This window comes from Puccinia triticina, chromosome 9A (assembly GCF_026914185.1).
Source record: "Puccinia triticina chromosome 9A, complete sequence".
Taxonomy (NCBI): domain Eukaryota; kingdom Fungi; phylum Basidiomycota; class Pucciniomycetes; order Pucciniales; family Pucciniaceae; genus Puccinia; species Puccinia triticina.
Window position 1 is genome coordinate 1162134 of NC_070566.1, and position 18092 is coordinate 1180225.

General features: G+C 45.4%; 3 protein-coding genes across 3 annotated transcripts in view; 1 reads left to right on the forward strand and 2 right to left on the reverse strand.

Moving 5' to 3' along the window:
- Nucleotides 1–97: 97 nt before the first annotated feature.
- PtA15_9A130 (uncharacterized protein) lies at nucleotides 98–7298 on the reverse strand (the record flags this gene model as incomplete). Its single annotated transcript, XM_053172307.1, has 14 exons — nucleotides 98–197; nucleotides 284–1554; nucleotides 1625–1955; nucleotides 2021–2138; nucleotides 2227–2341; nucleotides 2420–2549; nucleotides 2650–2786; nucleotides 2850–3023; nucleotides 3090–3117; nucleotides 3214–3525; nucleotides 3680–3716; nucleotides 3923–4109; nucleotides 7125–7199; nucleotides 7284–7298. 14 exons carry the CDS (start codon nucleotides 7296–7298, stop codon nucleotides 98–100), a joined length of 3030 nt encoding a protein of 1009 aa, XP_053023560.1.
- Nucleotides 7299–7521: 223 nt separating this feature from the next.
- PtA15_9A131 (uncharacterized protein) lies at nucleotides 7522–8795 on the forward strand (the record flags this gene model as incomplete). Its single annotated transcript, XM_053172308.1, has 7 exons — nucleotides 7522–7545; nucleotides 7618–7704; nucleotides 7774–7870; nucleotides 7967–8053; nucleotides 8146–8209; nucleotides 8351–8633; nucleotides 8724–8795. The coding sequence occupies 7 exons, from the start codon at nucleotides 7522–7524 to the stop codon at nucleotides 8793–8795; spliced, it is 714 nt and encodes a 237-aa protein (XP_053023561.1).
- A 1001-nt stretch (nucleotides 8796–9796) lies between these two features.
- Nucleotides 9797–18092, reverse strand: part of PtA15_9A132 (uncharacterized protein) — a gene marked incomplete at both ends in the record, with an annotated part of 40978 nt that continues 32682 nt past the window's right edge. The window contains 9 exons of the mRNA XM_053172309.1: nucleotides 9797–10133; nucleotides 10220–10406; nucleotides 10494–11381; nucleotides 11483–12201; nucleotides 12276–13106; nucleotides 13633–14444; nucleotides 14531–14639; nucleotides 14714–14784; nucleotides 14860–14964. Of these exons, the coding sequence (XP_053023562.1) occupies nucleotides 9797–10133; nucleotides 10220–10406; nucleotides 10494–11381; nucleotides 11483–12201; nucleotides 12276–13106; nucleotides 13633–14444; nucleotides 14531–14639; nucleotides 14714–14784; nucleotides 14860–14964 (4059 nt within the window). The remainder of the gene's footprint in view (nucleotides 10134–10219; nucleotides 10407–10493; nucleotides 11382–11482; nucleotides 12202–12275; nucleotides 13107–13632; nucleotides 14445–14530; nucleotides 14640–14713; nucleotides 14785–14859; nucleotides 14965–18092) is intronic.

The window sequence follows — 18092 nt, forward strand, 5'->3', positions numbered from 1 at the left end:
ACCAAGAAACTGGAACTAAGGAAGACCACCAATGGTAATGACTTATTGCAGGACTTGTAGCAAAATGATAAAACTGAGGTATTGGTGGTGGTTTGATCTAGTAATATGGATATTTGGGTTTGTTCTTGTGATTGACTGATTGAGATGGACAAGAAAGAAACAGCAAAACAAAGCAAAGAGTAGAACAGATGGAGAAACTGAACACCCAAGAACAGAGTCAGCTAGAAAGAATCTTTCCAGATTTAATTGTACATTTTTTAGACGTTGAGGGCAATTGAATCACCAAGTCAAGAAAGTGTCCAGAAGGTCAAACTGAGTGTTTATCGGACTAGTCATCCCTTCAGCTGCAGTAGTAGTGTCTTGCTGTTGGTTAAGATTGGAAGAGACGGGCGTATGATTTGGGCTATTCTCGAACGAACTTGGATTAGGCATCGGTCCATAAATCCCAGGGTAGCTGGATGGTCCAGGTGAGAGCATGGTATCGTTCGATGGAAGGACCATTGGAGGGTGGAAGTGCTCAGTAAAGCCTTCGAAGTAGTGGTTGGACTGCGAATGGGAGACACCAAAGATCGGGGTATTGAAGGGCTCTTCCTTTGGCTCGATACTCAGGTTTTCCCAACACGGCGGCTCGTTAGATTCCTCTTCATCAAATTCATCTCGCGGAGAATTCACCATGCCTGCCCATGAAGCCATGTTAAATGAAGTGGTAAGTGTGCTGTTCATACCGTTGTTATTGTTTGGACTACGACTCGGAGTATTTCGATTCGCGCCCGATCCTTGATGAGATCCGTTGGGGGGCATTCCGATGCTGGTGGCAGCCGATGGTCCATCGGTTGGACCCGTCGATCCAAAAGAGGTTCCTCTGGACCGACACGAGGAGGTCAAAGAGGAAACCCTACCAGAGGCAACTGAAGAATTCGACATGCTTTGCGTTCGATTCTTGCGAGTCAAGCGAGTTGATGCCCCCAGTTCACATGGGAAATCAGTGGAGGTATGATGCAGATGTGCGCCAGATGATTCCAAGTAATGCGCCAGCGCCATCGATCCTTCACCCATCTTACTGGTGTTAGGTGATAAGAGTGGTTGGTTGGGGTGATAAGAGTGCATGGAGCGGCTTTGCGGGTTCGGAAGAATGTCGGCGGTGAAAGGGGACATGGCTTGTTTGTGCAATCGACTTAAGCGATTAAATAGGTCCCGACAGATCGGACCGTACTGAGCAGCTGTATTGAAAACAGTCATGGCAGTCGATAGAGTCGACCAAGCATGTTTGCCTAAGATGCACCCGGGTGATTTGATGAGCAGCGTGGCCACGCAAGTCGCGCCATTGTACGCATGGCAGAAGAGATACCACCAGCGGTTGGCGAGTTCTGGATAAAGTGCTTGGGCAGCCTGGGCGATACTGACTAGATTCCTGGAAGATTCGATTATCACTGAGAGTACACTTTTAGAGAACGGGGAGTTCAATGGCTCGGCTGCAGCTTCAGATAAGGCTAGCGCAAACGCACGTCGATGCAGAAACAGGAGAGTTGTATTCTGCAACGCGGTCATGAAGTGCTACAAAAATGAAAGAATGGCGTGAGCTTTTCGGTGTGAAGATGTGAAAATTCAAAATGTAAATCGCTACCTGCTGCATATTCAGCTGGAGGTCAACTAGACCATCAGATCCTGACTTCCTTTCAACTGGATTCAGATCGCACCAGGAGGGACCTTGGCAGATCGGAGGCGTGTTGGAGCACTTCAACTTTGGCGATAAAGCCTGATCAAACTGTCTGAGCTCTTCATCCAAGCGATTCACAACTGCCAGTGATGGTGGGGACACGCTAAACGCGTCATCCACGACGCGTCCGATGTAAGATGAAAAACGCCACTTGGCAACATGAAAGTCTACATTTGGTTCATGGCTTTCGGGTTGTTTGAGGTCAGCTCGTGGGATCGAGGTGTCGAAATGTTTATCACTGTTGAAACAGGAAACAATTCATGTCAAGGGTGGCACTGTAGAGTAAGCTAGTTATCTACGGACCTCATGGCATAAGGGCGACCCAGGACCAGACTCTGCAATCGGTCCAGTGATAAAATCTCATGGAAGGTTCGACGCCTGGATTCTAATTCGGACGACTGCAATCCCCAATTGGAGCCGTCTAGACCAGGGCAATAACTGAGCTGACCACGTCTGACATTGCAAGGTCTCTTTGTGTGGTGTAAGAGTACTGGAAGGCACTAACTAACCACGATGAAGGCCCATGGACTGACAGAGGCGCATGGCGGTGCCCAACACTGGCCAGAAGGTTTCCGCCCCATCGGCCCGCGAATTCATGACGTAGGTACCCATAGCGTGGATAGCCTACCAAGTAACGCGTCAAGATGAAACATCAGTATATTGAATGGAACAGGGTTTAGTCTGCATGGTTCGTGACGTTACCTGTACAATCGCCAGACTGGGACTAGAAAGGTAGTCAGTTGACCTGAGACAGGTTTCAGCAGCATCGTGCCACTTCCGCGCATCTGGGTGCAAGGCCTGGACAGCAGGGTCGAACAAAACGCTCAAGGAGCTGTCAGGATGAGGGAAGAAAACAGGTTAGAGGCGCGTCGAGTAAATCAAATGACCAGAGGCTTGGAAACACGCAGGGTGGATAAGGAATGAACACGTGCAATATGGAGTATAACAAGGCCAATCTTCCGATACAGATTTCGTTGCGATGATCATCGTACATTTCATCGAGGAGAGCGCTAAACTCGGTACGAGTCAATAGCTCATAGAGATGAAACACGTAGTTATAGTAAACGTTCTACATTTCCAAGACAAAGTATTAGCTTGGGTATATGGAATTGGCGAATGAATAGAAACGTACTCCTAATCGTTCGGCCTCGTGACGATCGGGTAAGTATCTCTTGAGCTGGTTTGGATCTAAGGCCGAGCGACCCATGAGAACCTGAAATGTAAACGGGGATGGGGACTCTGACGTCTCATTAGGATCTTCGGAAGTGCCCGGCGTCGAAGACAGAGAGTCACAATCGGACCAATCCTGTGAGATGAGTGAAGATGAATATATGGGCGTGGTGGATGTCTGAGGATATAAAGCAAATCTTACCCCATCAAAAAAAGCACTGCTTGCACTCCTGAAAGATAAAGACGAATGTACAGAGTCAGGGAAGGTCAGCCATTAATCCCAGTAAGGCTCACTGGTTAGACTGTGAGGGCAAAGAAAGACTGACAACCCAAGGAAGCGAGACCTGCCATCATCACTGACGTTCAAAGTTCCAATACCATCGATCAGAGCTAGTACATGGGTATCTTGTGATTGTTCTGATGGTGCAGCCACCATGCCCATATGCAAATAGTCGGGCAGGACTCGAGAGCCAGACGGGTGCTCGGCTTGCCGATCATCGGAACAGTGGAGCCGTAGTTGATGGTCTTTGCTTTGCAGCAGGTTCTCCAACTCGGAGATTCTTGCAAGCAGGACGGAAGTGTCCTTGGTGCGGACTTTGGATTGGAGAGTTCCGTCGGGACAGATGCGTGCGCAGCCACTGAGACCGGAAAGTCATCCAGATGTATGAGTCAAAAGTATACGCGGGTTGGTTGATACAAGGAGAAGGTGGCGCGAGCGGGGTTGAAGGCCAGTCCGCCGAAGCGGAAGATACAAATGAACGGGGAGAGTGGTATGAGGAGAAGCCGACTGACCGTTTGGTGCATGATGAGCACGGCCAAGTCCGATCGCCTGATTATGGATAGTTGAATTGAATTGCAGGCCGCAAGACAAAGCGAGGGGGGAAGACACCGGTGGGGAAGAAGGATGCAGAAAGATGGTTGGAAGAAGTGGGGGATAGCCAAAGAGAAAGAGTCATTACGCATCGGATCAGAGGCCGGCCAAGAAGGTTTATGTCAGATCAAGTCAGGAATAACTAGGAAACGATGCTTTCGTACACTTGAGCTTCAATCGCCGACACTCGGCGCAACTCAATCGATGACGGGGCCGGCGCTTTGGAGGGGGAGCCAGATGGGTGGTAGTCGGAATCTTAGGTTCATTGGACGCGGAGTAAACAGGCTCTGACTTGATGATTGAGTCCATACAAGAAAGATAAAGATAGGATGGGGGGAGGGGATGTCCTGCCTGTAAAGAATGCAATCGCCAAAATGGAGCCCGGTCTCAAAGGGAAAGGATAGCCGATCTGAAGCACAAAGTGCAGCTACAGTGCCCTAGCCCTCTTCTCTGTAGCCCCGCGCCCGCAAAATGTCTTTTGAACTATGACCGCTAATTAGATGGTCGGCTCAATATCACCCTACGCATGTCTCAAGAGTTACGACATACCGGCATATGTCATGACCACATGAAACCTTCTTTGCAGGAACTGTCAAATATTTGCTTATGTAATCTGCATATTGCCCTGCAAAGAAGAGTATGTATACATGTGCCACCATATGATGAGTTTTTATGTTTTTAATTACAAGAACCAAAGTAACTGGAGGACTTCCCGTGCAATCTGGGACCCCCACAGATGTTGGTTTAGACAGACTGGATGACTTCCCTTCACATCTGAGACCCGCAAAGTTGTGGATATAGACCCAAAAACTCTAGATTTTTGCAAGGAAATGGAGGACTTGCCATCAATTGGGAACCCCTTCCAGACCTTGATCTGAGGCAAATTTTGCAGGGAAATCTAGGCTTTGGGACTCTGGGAGCCTCCCAGATTGTAATGGGAAGTCCTCCAATCTAGCTTTTGGGGCTCCAGATCACTTCTGGGAGGCCCTCAGATCTCAACTGGAATTCACCCACTAACTTAACACAAGTCCTCCCTGGTGGCAACGGGCCGGTGTGCTATCTGCTAGCTTAGCATTGTGTAGTTCCTGGCAACATGTCCTTTGCGGTAGCGCCGCTATGAGAGGCTGCACAATGCTAATGGATGCTATCCACTTCTTTATTTTGAGGGGAATCTGTTATCAGTAGCAGGCAATCTGCCAATCACTGACTGCTAACAGAATAATGCTCAGCAGTAGTGTAGTCCGGCTAAGCTATGCTAAAATACTGACTGCAAGTAGTTTAGTGGACCACTGTTTTTGGTGGGAGGCTTGCAGTGGCTGGCTGCAAAGCCGGCCTCCCTGCAACTTGTGTATTATCACAACTTTTACACAGAAGCAGAAAGTTTGTTTGTTTTGCATTTTGTTTTACTTTTTTATAGTTCCCTCTCCAAAAAGTCTGCCCCAAGATAATTTTTCAAAAATTGAAGAATGTGACTCCACTGCCAGGAATCATTCTTCTGGCTACAATATGGGTAAGTGGCACAAATTCTTTACAAGGACAGAACCTAAAATTCTGCCTATTAAAGATTTTTCACTTTTACCTTGTTGTATAGCAGATACTTTCTGCTCCTGCTTGTATTAAGAGAGAACTCATAAGCCTTGCCTACAGTGAGTGCTCTGTGTGGGGTCCCCCAGACCCTCTGTTTAAGTGGCTTTGTTAAGCTAGACAAAAGTATAATCTTTCAAGAGTGGAATGGGACTGGGAGACCATCCCTAAAGATCTGACCCTGCAGAACCAGATCTGCAGCCTCAGGAATTACTTTTCCCTGCAAAAGTGAAGTATTGTATTTTGAAGTATGCTTGAATGTTTCCTGAATGTTTCTGGTTTTGTGATGCAACTTTAATTTAAAATTCAAACCAAACTGTAGACAGACCTTGCACTGAAGGCTTTTCCACACCTAAGTTTAAGCCAAACCTTGAGATTGAATTTTGCCTGGGATGTCCTTGTGTGACAGCCCAGCACTTGGTTGGCCCCTCCCTGCTTGCCCTATACTTAGAGAGGAAAACAGCTAATGGTCATGGACAGTGGCTTGTAGGGTCAAGAAGGTGCTCTGATTATGAATGTGAACTTGGTTTTTATCTAACCCAACTCCTAGAACACTTGCTGGAGGATGCTGGCTCCAGCAGTGGATTTGGCCTTGGGAGGATCTAGCCTTGGGCCTCAAGGCTCACATTCTTCAAAATACAAGATGATTTCCTGGCTGCAGATGTACAGGAATTTCTGCAATACCAGGAAATATTTTCCAAATTTGATGCATGTGATGAATACATAAGCTTTGCAGATACTTTTGCAGATATGGATTTACTTCTGAAGATACTCAAGGACCCAGGATAAAAATGTATGAATTATTTGGCCAAAACTCAAAATGGAACATATTTGGCCTTAAGGGTAAAGCACCTAATGTCATTGTGATGTACAATTTTTTTCCTGTCAAAGGATTCATTCTCTCAGCATACACACAGATGTGTATGAATGGGTTCAAGAATAAAAAATGTATGGATTTTCACAAAATTCTGGATTTTTCATCACCCCCATTTACAAGGAGTTTACTGACTCCTAATCAGATAGCCTGGCTCATAGGCAACTTGAACACTGCATTTTTTTGAGAACACAAGTTGTTTGGGTGTAACCCAGACAAAATTATTCAATCCAACATAATTTTGGGTATTGATTGAGAAGAATGTTTGTACTTAGACTGGAACTGTTGATATCGTGATGAAGAAAAATTCCACATGTCACAGTAGTACACACAATGAAAAAATTGATGGCCAAGCTTGCAAGCAACGGTGGGTTGCTACTTTACTCTACAATAACCGGGGCTGTAGAGTAAAGTAGCAAGCTGCGCCTAACATTTTTACAGTTATTGTTAACGCTAGCACCCGGATCGCCGCGTCACGGTTATTGTAACTGGCCTTTTTTTGTACAGCCGTTACTAGTAAAGTAACGTGTTATCAAGAAAATTAACATTTTATTAAGCAAACAAGGGTCAAATTGGCCCTTATCAAGCAGAGCAACACTTTATTGAGCAGTGAAAGGCCAAATCAGCCCTGAAATGGCCCTTTCTTGCTCAATATGTTGATAAATACCTGCTGCTCTGCCCATAGATATCATAGCAGCCTTAAAAAAAAAACACCCGCCCGGTGCGATATTGATATCGCACCACATTTCCCCATTGCTACCGGTGCGGTTAGCGTAAAGGGACCAAAAATCGCTACAATAACGTTACGATATCGATAACCGTAAAGTAGCGACCCACCGTTGTCGCAAGGTGTACTAATCCATAAAAAAAACGTTTTGCCAACTAAATATGAAAGATATTCAATTCACCATGATAGGCGAGCTCCGAGAATCAAGAGGAATGGAGTGTTGGGCTGTAGAGATGATGATCGAGTGAATTTTCTGCTAGAAAGTGCGAAAAAAGTGATGTAGACTGTGCACACCCAGCTTCATGAAACCAAGGGCTGATGAGAGACGAAAGATGCTCACTTTAAAAGTGTGCATCTTTCGTCTCTGCTGCTATATATGAAAGTTAAAAAAAGGAGAACTGGGACTGCAAATTATGATCGGCTGCTGTTGCTGCGTGGGGGGTGTATGCACGCAGCAGTGTCGGGGGCCCCCAGTGAGGGTTAACGATCAATCCCGAAATTTGGGATTGTCGTTTCGGCGCGCACCTAGATCTTGATTGACCAGGGACAGGTCGGAAACAATAGCAACTCGATTGAAAATGTTCGTCCTTTCTCATCTCAAGGTCGGCTTATCCTATCCGCTCATCAGCCCCGTCTGATCTTACTGAATCTGTTTCTTCTTCCTGTCTTTCCAGGACACTGTGCGGGTACAGGCGCGTGATTTTGGGAGGGATCGGGCCACCGTGATTACCGCAGAGATCAATCGGAAGTATTCGAATAAGGTTCGGCCGGATCTTCTACCTATTTCGCAATCAACACTCACTAACGATTGCATTCCCCTTATCATCCAGGTTCTTCCAGACCTTGGATTGTGTATAGCGCTTTTTGATTTGCTGGATGCTTCGGAAGGGAAGGTGCTTTATGGGGACGGCTGTTTGTATCACCGAGGTAAATGAAAACCGATAAACAATTTTATAATTGTCTTTTCTCTTTTTTAGTTGAGGGGCTAAAAATACCTTTTTTTTTTCTCGATTGTTCCATCAGTCGAGTTCACTTTGGTTGTTTTCCGACCGTTTATTGGAGAACACATGATAGGCACCGTTAAATCGAGCTCACCCACAGGAGTCCGAGGTGGGTGAATTTGCCTAGTCGCTGGACTCAACTAGTCCACAAACTGACAGACTGTCAAAATCCTACACCTCGATAAACAAAAATTCAACAAGTCTCCCTCAAGTTTTTTGATGACATCCATATCCCATATCGACTGCTACAGACTCCCTCGGCCTAGTATGAATTCCATCTGAACTACTCAAACCACGAAAGAGAACGAAACCCTCTCCCCCATTTTGCCTTTTGCCCGTTATGTGAATTAATGATTTTTATTTTACTTTTTGCTTTATTTTTCTTATTTTGTGACAACCACCCCAGTGACCCGGCACTGAATGAGTTTTTCTGGGCCTCAGAATATTCGGATCCGGAGTCAGCAGGTTCGATGCCGGCCGACCTACTCTCTTGCTCGGAAGACCAACGGCTGTACATGCAAATAGGCCAGCCGATTCGGATTCGGATCGAGGAGGAACATTTCTTGGACGTTGGGCCCAAGGAGGCTCCCAAGGCAGCCAATCCACCACCCGAGGGTGTCGAGACTAGTGCGCTTGAGGAACAGCTTCGGAAACAGAAGGAAGAGGGCATTCCTCCTTATAGTCTAGTCGTAAATTGCTTCTGCCATGAATGGCTTCCCTTACATTCAATTCCAGTGCAAGGCTCTTAACTCACCCACCCCATTTTTTGCTGCATGTAGGCCTCATGTGATGGACCCGGATTGGGTATCTTAGCCTGGTGGCAATCAGAAGACGGCCAGGAAGATCAATAAAACAGGCTGGATGGCTTTCTTGTTTGTTGATTTTGTTTTGCTCGTTTTCGGAAAATGGAAGTATTGTGATCACTGCGGAATCCCACCGAACAGTCCAATATCAAGGTTTCTTAAGTATTTACCAAGATGGTAGGACTTCATGTATCAACGAAATTTAAATTTCGAAAACCTTTCCAGGAGACATGATTCATCCGGCCCTTTGCTGAAGACTTCGTCTTCATGCTCACTGCACAATAGCACCTTGGCACACCTGCCTACATAGATCCAATCATTTTTTGTATTTGTGCATTTGATCGAAGACAAATTACACAACTTACAAACATATGTCTAATTGAACTTTGACCCGTCGGGTGCCCAGGTTTTTTGGCTGGTCACTCAAGTGGATAGGTGGACTGTTGCTTTTGGCTTCAGGGGAGTTGTCCAAAGTTTGTCCGCGCCAGAAAAAAAAAATGTTCTATACACCGTAACATTCGGAGGGTCCCTGCTACGGCGTCCCCCCTCTGATTAGGGACTTAGTTAAGTTAACCGTAACACACCAGACTGGATGGCAAAGTACTGCCCTCTTTCTTTCTACTTGTAGCTGGAAAGGGCAATTATTCGAGGTATACATTCACATTTCACGTTTCTCGGTCACCAGCAACAACAATCAGCATGCGAGCATACATACATACAGACATAGATCAAAAAATGGAGTAGGGATTGTTGGTCAGAGCAGACAATTACAAAAAGGAGTTCAGATCAGATGACACTCCTTAAAAGATGACTATAAGACCCAAAAAATAAATAAGGCAATCAATAAGCACTACAACTTGAGAGTAGAAGGAAAGATAGCAGGCGATGTGGTAGGGTGTTTATTTTTCTGGAAGAGTGAGTGGGGACTCGGGAGGAGAGCAAACGATGGGTAAAAGCAAGGGTTAAGATGGCATAAATGTTTTACAGTTAGTGCATGTTTTCTGATCATTTCAATAAACCTTGTGAAATGTTGCGCTTGCGACTATCAATCAATGTAATCGATTGAGGTCAGCTAAGCAGTCGAGTACCTGGTTGAACTTGCTCGACAGATCGGCCAATGGAGCCTGCCCATCAAATACGGCAGATGTAGCAATAGGAGCCAGGGTCATGGATTGGTCCTCGTGCGCCTCATCCTCGACGGTTTCTTGTCGCTGGGTATCATCATCATTTGGTTTCGATTGGGATTCTTCTGCCTTCAAAGCCATCATCTTTTTCATCAGATTCTCGACTTCGTCCGGCTTCATATCCAAGCATTCTTCCAAGAAATCACCGTCCAGAAAGCCGGTCGATTCGATTTTTCTTGACTTCGTTTTAAACATTCTATACCTATTGTAGATCAACATAAAAAAAAGTACATCAGAAAATCAGCTGCTTCTGTGCGAGCAGAGGAGTGGGGATGAAGGAGGACTTACGCAGAATGTCCGAGATTTCCAACGGAGTTGGAGATTTTACTCAAGTCGGATTGGAATCGAGCCAAGAGATTGGTCTTCTTTTTGGAGCGGATCTTAGCAACCAAGCCGATCCCACCCGTACTGGTAACGAAGATCAATTTAGTGTGGCCGATCAGACTTGATTCGATAAAGCTCGGTACCAGGCTGCCTATAATGCGTGCACCGATTACACCAAATTGGCATGAGTCACAACAAAGACTCAAGCCAGCAAAAGGTCGGCGCGAAGGTTACTTACCACTTCGGAAATGATTGGTATTCTCTCCAAGATGGAATGCACCAGCTTGAGTTAGAATCTCTTCCTCGCCCATGAAAGGGCCAGGGCTACTGATCTGAGGATTGATTTGACTATCGTCTTGCTCATCGTCTTCATCGCCGCTATCCTCGCTATCGTGATCATAGTCAACAAGCTCATCACGTCGATCGAAAACTCGATGTTGAGCGGCTCGGTCAGAATTGCCGTCCGAACCGGGGGATGTAGAATTATTTCGATACTGGACAGTGAACAGGTTGAAGTCACTATCGGATGCAATAAACTCTCGCTCCGAAATCGTGCCGATCGGTCGAACGGACATCGCGCTGAAATCACGCGCTTTGACGACGAGTTCTAAATGTTTGAGATCAAACTCGAGTAAAACTACCGATTTGTAGAGATCTCCCACCAAGACCTTCGTCCCATCGGTGACGACTGTTTGAGAAACGAATCCGCCACCCCAAGTATCCAATAATCTAAATTCACCTTCTGCTTCGTCCACCATCCTTTCTTCGCCCACCTGCATGACATTATAATCACGCAAGCTTCTTTCCAAGCCTCCTTTCAGAGCAAACGCATGGACGAACGCATTGGCGGAAGCTACGAACATCCCATTGGGTAATCCTCCGATTCCTCCCACAGATCCGGATAATCTTCCCACATTGGTCAGTCGGAAGTCTCGGTTGGTCGTAACGTTGTCTCGGTTCGGATTGATGTCTCGGAAGGCCAAGATCCTCCCAGTTTTCGCTTCAGCTTCAGAAGTTTTGATCAAACCAGTTCCAACGACGAAATGCTCAACCATGTCGCTACCTAACTTGATAGCTGCTATACTGGAACCTTGTTCTGTGTCTTGAAGTTTGAAGTCATACAACACTAGACCAGACAGATAATGTCAGCATCGTCATCTGCGAACCTAACCTTGCGACGACCCTGGTTCTGGATTGAAGCAAAGCAATTTAATAGAACATGCTTACATTGAAAGGTCTCGTCGTCGAAGACTTTAAACGACCCGATCCGATCAAGTGTTCCAGCCTCTTGGTCCAATTCTGATCGGATGCAAACCACACCATACGCTTTCATATCTTTGGAATGAGCGATGCGGCGAGGTTGCTCGCTGCCAAGGGAAATCTTCACGGCATTCATCTTTTCGCTCATGTTCAACTTTCCGATTCTGATCTCGTTATTTGACGCCATTACGATCGAGTCTTGGAAGAATTTAGCATGTAGAGCGGTCGTTGATGTGACCCATCCACTTTGAACAGTAACGGGGGTATGCACAAATCGGCCGTTGTTGGGAATCCGGTCAATAAGGGATGGCTGATCACTGTTGGCCCAAACAAACGCTCCCGTTGTTTTCTTCATCGATACAAACTCGACAGGGCGTATGCCAAGAGTCGTGGTTCGTGATGATTCCTCGTCGACAAGCTGCCCGTTCGGTCCTAGGGCGACGTTAATCATTTTGCCGTCCCCTAGTCCAATCAGCAATCTGCAATCATCGGATTCGGTCCGCTCAAAATTTGTCATCACTAAGGAGTTTACCATGAAGTCTGAATCGGTATTGACTCGGCAGATGCTGGATGATGTAGATATTGAGATGATCTCCACGCAGTTAGTAACCCATTGAGCGGCCGCTACAAAGTTTTCGTTTGGATCAATTGCTAAGCTCGAGATATCATTTAATAATTCGCACGATCTACAAATTGAATGACATGTAAAACATTGGTGAGTCATACACCAGCAGTACAGTCTGATTGGAAAAAAGCGCACCCTTCTTCAACAAATGCGCCATCTTGGACACGTAGCACGACGACTTGACGCTTCAAGGACACTGCACATCTTGTAGCACCATGGGCAGCACCAGTTATACTCTTGACATTGTCTGGTTCCCAAACGAGCGTGTGACTAGCAATGACTTTTTTGTAAGTCACCTGGACAGAATATCGGGAGTTGGAGTGGGAGCCATCTAGTATGTTTCCGGCAAGTATGGTAGGTGTGTTAGCTTCAAAGCCATTAAACTGTTCAACTTCTTCTATCGTGCCATCTTCATTCAGCGCCAGGAACCTGGTGCAGTCGGCGCATGAGAGTACAAGACGATCATCAAAATCCTCCACCGATTGGACTTGTGTTGCAGATCTTAGCGCCCAGAGCCGTTGAACACCACCGACCTCGAGAGAGCCAGACTCGCACATGCCGATCCCATGCTTGATCACCCGAAGCGAGCCATCGCGATAAGCTCCACTACACGTAACGATTTGGTTCACCAGACTCTTTCGATCTTCGGTCACGCAGAAGTCCGATATCGGGGCCAAGTTGGGGAATGTGGTGATCACCTCCGGCTGGGCGAATGTAGGTTTCGCTTGATTGAATGAGGAGGCGAGATCAGGAAGCTTGAATAGTTGACTGTCACCAAAGTGCGAGGCCAGAAAAACGAATCCAGATGGTATATAGACGAGCGCTTCGGGTGAAGGCACATGACCGGCATCAAAATAGCGCAGCAAGGGCGCCCCAGTTTTCGATTGCCTCAAGACTAGGAAAATTATGTTCCCATAAACATCTCCGAGAATCCAGCAGTTAGGAACCTCATCTAGTTTGCAGAAACTGAAACAAATAAGGACAAATAGTACTGATTGATTAGAACCGCGTCATGAGGGACAATGTATTATGAGCACTAAGTGAAAATCCTTCAATGCAGAAAAGGGCATCTGCCCTTCAGATCGTCTGCCGTGGTTTAGTCAAGTTGGGTAACTTTTTGCCAGAGGTGTGGTGGGACATGTGAACACACTCGAACGTGTTGGTTTAAGCGCCCAATGTTGGCGAGTGTGAATGCCCTTGAGGTTAACAATGCACATATAATATGATTTAGCCTGTGGGTTGAGTGTCGTCAGGTTGGCAGAAAATTAGCCTGAAATGAACTTTCAGGTCAGCTAACACCTCGTACTCTGGCTCGGATGCGGATAAGGGGCAGGTTAAAGCTGCTTGAGCCACAGATTCAACCCGACCATTGCGGATGTAGTGAGTAAAGAAGGGGGGAGTTCGATCGAAGTAGAGGGAGATTGTAGTGACTCAAGATGGTATGTTGGATTGAATCAGAGATTGATTGAATTAAAAGCTGGTGACACCTTACCAGGTATATTGTCCAAGCGGGAGTTTTATTGCAGGGCCAGTCATCACGCCTTGTTCGGCCGGTTGTTTGCGGGGAATGCCACTGATAGTCGAGCCGGTTGCCTTTGTTTTCCCTTTGGTATTGCTCGCTGAGGATTCCGGGGAACCAAAACGTACAAGTTCGGCACATTCTTCACCGATCAAGATCGCACCCTCATTGGCCGGATCAGAGTCATCACCATGACCAGGAAGGGAGAATGGAATGATCAATCCGGTCACTGGATCACGACAGCTATAACTACGAAACAGTTCTTGTTCACAATGGGCTGCTTGCAAATCAAGTTTCCGGCTTCGCAAGACCCGATCGCCAAGGTGGTTCGAATAGACGATCAAAAGGATAGGTGGATGGCTCGCAGGAAGAGTGGCAAAATTGAGAGCGTGTACATTGACTTCATTTAGACGAAGCTGGAAGCTCCTGTAAATTTCGCCATCAGGATCGTTGTAGCTAGGATGTAGGTTTTTGTTCTGATTGGCAAACCCGGTTGGGACGTTGGCCTTTTTCCGCTTGCTGAGAACTGGATCGAGATGCTTGGATTTGGAGAGGCAACCGGGGACCAGCGGGATAACATGCAGGATGCCATTGAGAGCATGGAGGACTACACATCTTCCGTGGGGGTCGACGATGGATGTGTGAACGTAATCAGCAGGTCGAGCACCGATCTGGTGGAGGGAGATTGAAGCCGTTGTGATGATAGTAGCTGATCTAGGGCAAAACCGAAGCGTAAACAAGTTGAGGTCGGTGGTGAGTACTAGCAGCGTGGCAGTTGAATCGTTCTGGATATCCAAATTACAGAAAATGAAAGATAAGTTACGGTGAATTCAAGAAGCAGTGTGTGACAGTCAGGTTTGGTGTGACATACCGGTTTCTTGTAAGAATTGATATGTTCGACGACATCGAAGACCTTCGCCAGGTGCAGCAACTTCAGGCCATCTGGTTTGATTCCATAGACCTCGATGGTAGATTGTTTCCTGTCAAGTGGCGAGAAAACCCTTATTTAGCGGCTTGGCTCTAATCTCAGGTTGAGGGTAGTAGAATCTCGTACCCGAGTACGAGTGAGTCGATCCCAGGTTCGATGAAATCGCACTTGAGCGCATGTCGGGTGGAAGTGGGTAGCTGTCGGGTCAACAGAGGGGGCCTGATTAAGCTGATGATGACGAACAAGCCATTCAGAGCTGTGTGATGACTGACCTGGGCATGAGTGAGATAGAGCATTGGGACTGTTTGTATATCTGGACCGTCGGCCGGGTTAGCAATGAGATCCGAATCGGTCGACCCGAACAAGGTCAAATGGTGCTAATAGGATGAGTGATGACGGATTGACGGTCAGCTGGAGCAGGCTGGTGGTCAAGGCCCAAGGGTGCTCGGAGTCGGCGGCATCGATCGATGGGTTTATATCTGAGGGGGTATTGTTTTGCCCTAGGTCAGAAATCCGCTCGTCTGGACGGGGATATCTTCACGGTGGGGCCGTATAAGTACATAATAAGGCCCCGCTTGGTTGAGTGATTTCATAACACAGCAGCTGACTTAGTTCTGCGTCATGGTGATAGAACTGAACTGCTCATCCTTCAAGACGGAGCAAAACTGACAATGCCGGCGGAGAGGATCCGCCCGGCGATGCTCGGCGATGCCCGAGTTTAGCCAATTTCATCAAGATGAACTCCAGTGACGCCACTTCTCAACACACATAGCGCTCATGTATAATACCCACTTATGTACATAAATAAATGCATGAAAAAATATGTAAATGTATACTTCCCGACTCTCCTGTCGTCCCAGAATCGTCCTCAAAAGACAGTTTAAGGTATGTTATGCTTCTATCCGACTACATTTACCCCTCTTCCTGATGGAAAGTGGGGATCAGCTCGCCGGGTATGGTAAGTATTGCTTGAACTGCAGATAAATCATTGCAATTATACTCACAAGAGATTTTGATTCCTTTTGATTTCATTTTGTCTCCGGCTTTCTGAAGATGAACGGGCCCCTTTGTCGGGCAATTGTGAAGGTAGCTGAAGGCAGTGCCAGAAAAACGCTACGCCAGCCCGTTGAATTTTGGAATATGCACAAAGCGTCTACATGCCAGAATGGTTAGCAGTTTGTCACACACTGCACCAGGTGTCAACTCCAGATGCAGATGGTAGACCCAAATAAATCCTCATTTTTTCTGGTAATGGATGACTTCCGTTGAGTCTGGGAGCCACCCAGATCTCAATTTACACACCCAAAGTCTAAAATTTCAGTATAAAGGAACATGTTTTCCTAAGTCTGTAGTTCATGGCTTTCATGTTTGCTGCTCAGGTTTTTGGTAGGTGTCTTGATTTACGATTTAGGGGGGATCTAGAGCTCTCCAAATGCCAACAGGAAGTCATCCCATGGAGACAGTCAATCTGGGAACTCAGATTTTTTTGGATTTCAAAGGGAAATCTGTGCTTGATTGTCCCAAATCCTATATCTGCCAAGATTTCCCTGCAAACTCTGAGAAAATATGGGTTTCCAGATTGACAGGAAGTCCTCCAAACTGTTTCATTTTTTATAATACATTCCCATCAATACAAAATTCAAGACTGTAAACTGACACCTCAACAGATCCTTGTCCAGTTGAAACATAGCATACACTGGAGGACTTCCTGTCACTTTTGAACAGATCTGGAATTTCAGATTTCGCAGGGAAATATGAAATCTGGAACTCTGGATATGTAACTTTGGGGATCTTTGGGGACCTAGATTTCCCTGCAAAATCTGAAATCTGGCCGGTCAGATCAGACTTTCCAGATTGACAGGAAGTCCTCCACAGAAAAAAGAAAAGAAAAAAACCAGGTCAGCTGCTTTTGGTTGACATGTGGGATGCTCCAACCCCGCTGCTGTTGTAGCTCCACCTGATTGGGTAAATTCCCGTCAAGATCTGAGAACCTCCCAGAAGTGATCTGGAGCCAATAAAGCTAGATTTCCCTGTAAAAATCTAGATGTTTTGGGTCTATATCCGCAACTGCAAAGATGTGGCAGGAAGTCATCCATTAACAGTTACCTTGCATTGATATTCATTTGTGAAGGGATTAAGGCCAAAGAAAGATGTGATAGGAAATTTTAGATTGGCTTTGAAACAAATTAAATAACAGACAAAGTCTGAAAAAAAGGACTAGATACTTACTTGTCAAGGCTTAATTGTATTTGAGCCATGTGAATGGGCTCAATTTTCCTCAGATGAAAAGTTAAATTCATGACTGATGGGTATAGTGTTGCTGTGTATCTGGCTCATTTACATAGACTAGACAAGACTGATTGGGCTGTGGGATCAAGAACAAGATGCATAAAAAAAAAGAAAAAAAAAATTGATAAATCAGACACAGACTAGGAAATAAAAGGAGTGACAAGGATTTTGATCAGGAGTTAAAAATCTGAGAAAAAAGGGGAGGAAGGAGAGTGATGCAAGTGAAAATTTGAAATTCCAACAATTTGTTTTGATCAGTGGATTTCAACCCAGATCAAGTAGGATAACCTCAACCTCTGACCAAGTGAAGCTTCCTTCCACTGCAACCATATATTTCAAATATTATGAAATTTCAGATCATAATATTCATCATGGTGGAATCAAGGGCTTAAAGTTTTCTTTGGTAAATATATAAAGATTTATTTTGAGAACCACCTAGCTTTTTGAATCCTGGAGTGTGGAGAAGAAACAAGGAAAAAAGATGACCTTATGAAAGAAAGCAATCTCAATCAATTTCAAAATATCCAAATTAAACATCAAATTTAATTGAAACATGATTTAGAACTTGATAAATTATACCTTGAACTGAGAAGAAGACTGAATTTCTTATATCTCGGAGAGGTAATAACTGAAAGTAGAATTTCTCAGATTTTTTAAATTTGGTGAAACACAGTGATTTTATCCAAAAAATCCTGATAGGAAGGGATTTGTGAATCATTTGGATGAAGTGCATTGTACTTGGAAACTATATCTTCGTACCAAAATCCAAACAGCAAGATTGAAATCTTGGATGCCTCAATTGGTGATTGAAATCCTGCATCATTCAGTTTTATTGATAAATATTTGTGTACAGAACCAAATGAGCTTTCTAGAGACTGAATATATGGAAATTTAATTTCAACCCAACCAAAAATTGGTAAGCTGTCAGGAGTTTTATCAAACAGAATCCTAAGGAACCATTTTATTAGTTCATCACAGTTTTCCAAAATTTTATTTCCTGGAAGTTGGTCTGCAAAACTGTGTATAATGGTGAGTGTCTCAGCTATTTGTGTTATTCTATGACAAAGGAACTTTATTTTAGGATACTTCTGATGGTGCCTTGACTCAACCCCCCTTAATCCAACAAAAGCCTCCTGATGACCGGAATTATCTTGAGATTGAGCTACTGGCATGATACAAAGTGGGAAACCATTCAAGCTTATCATTTCTCCATTAT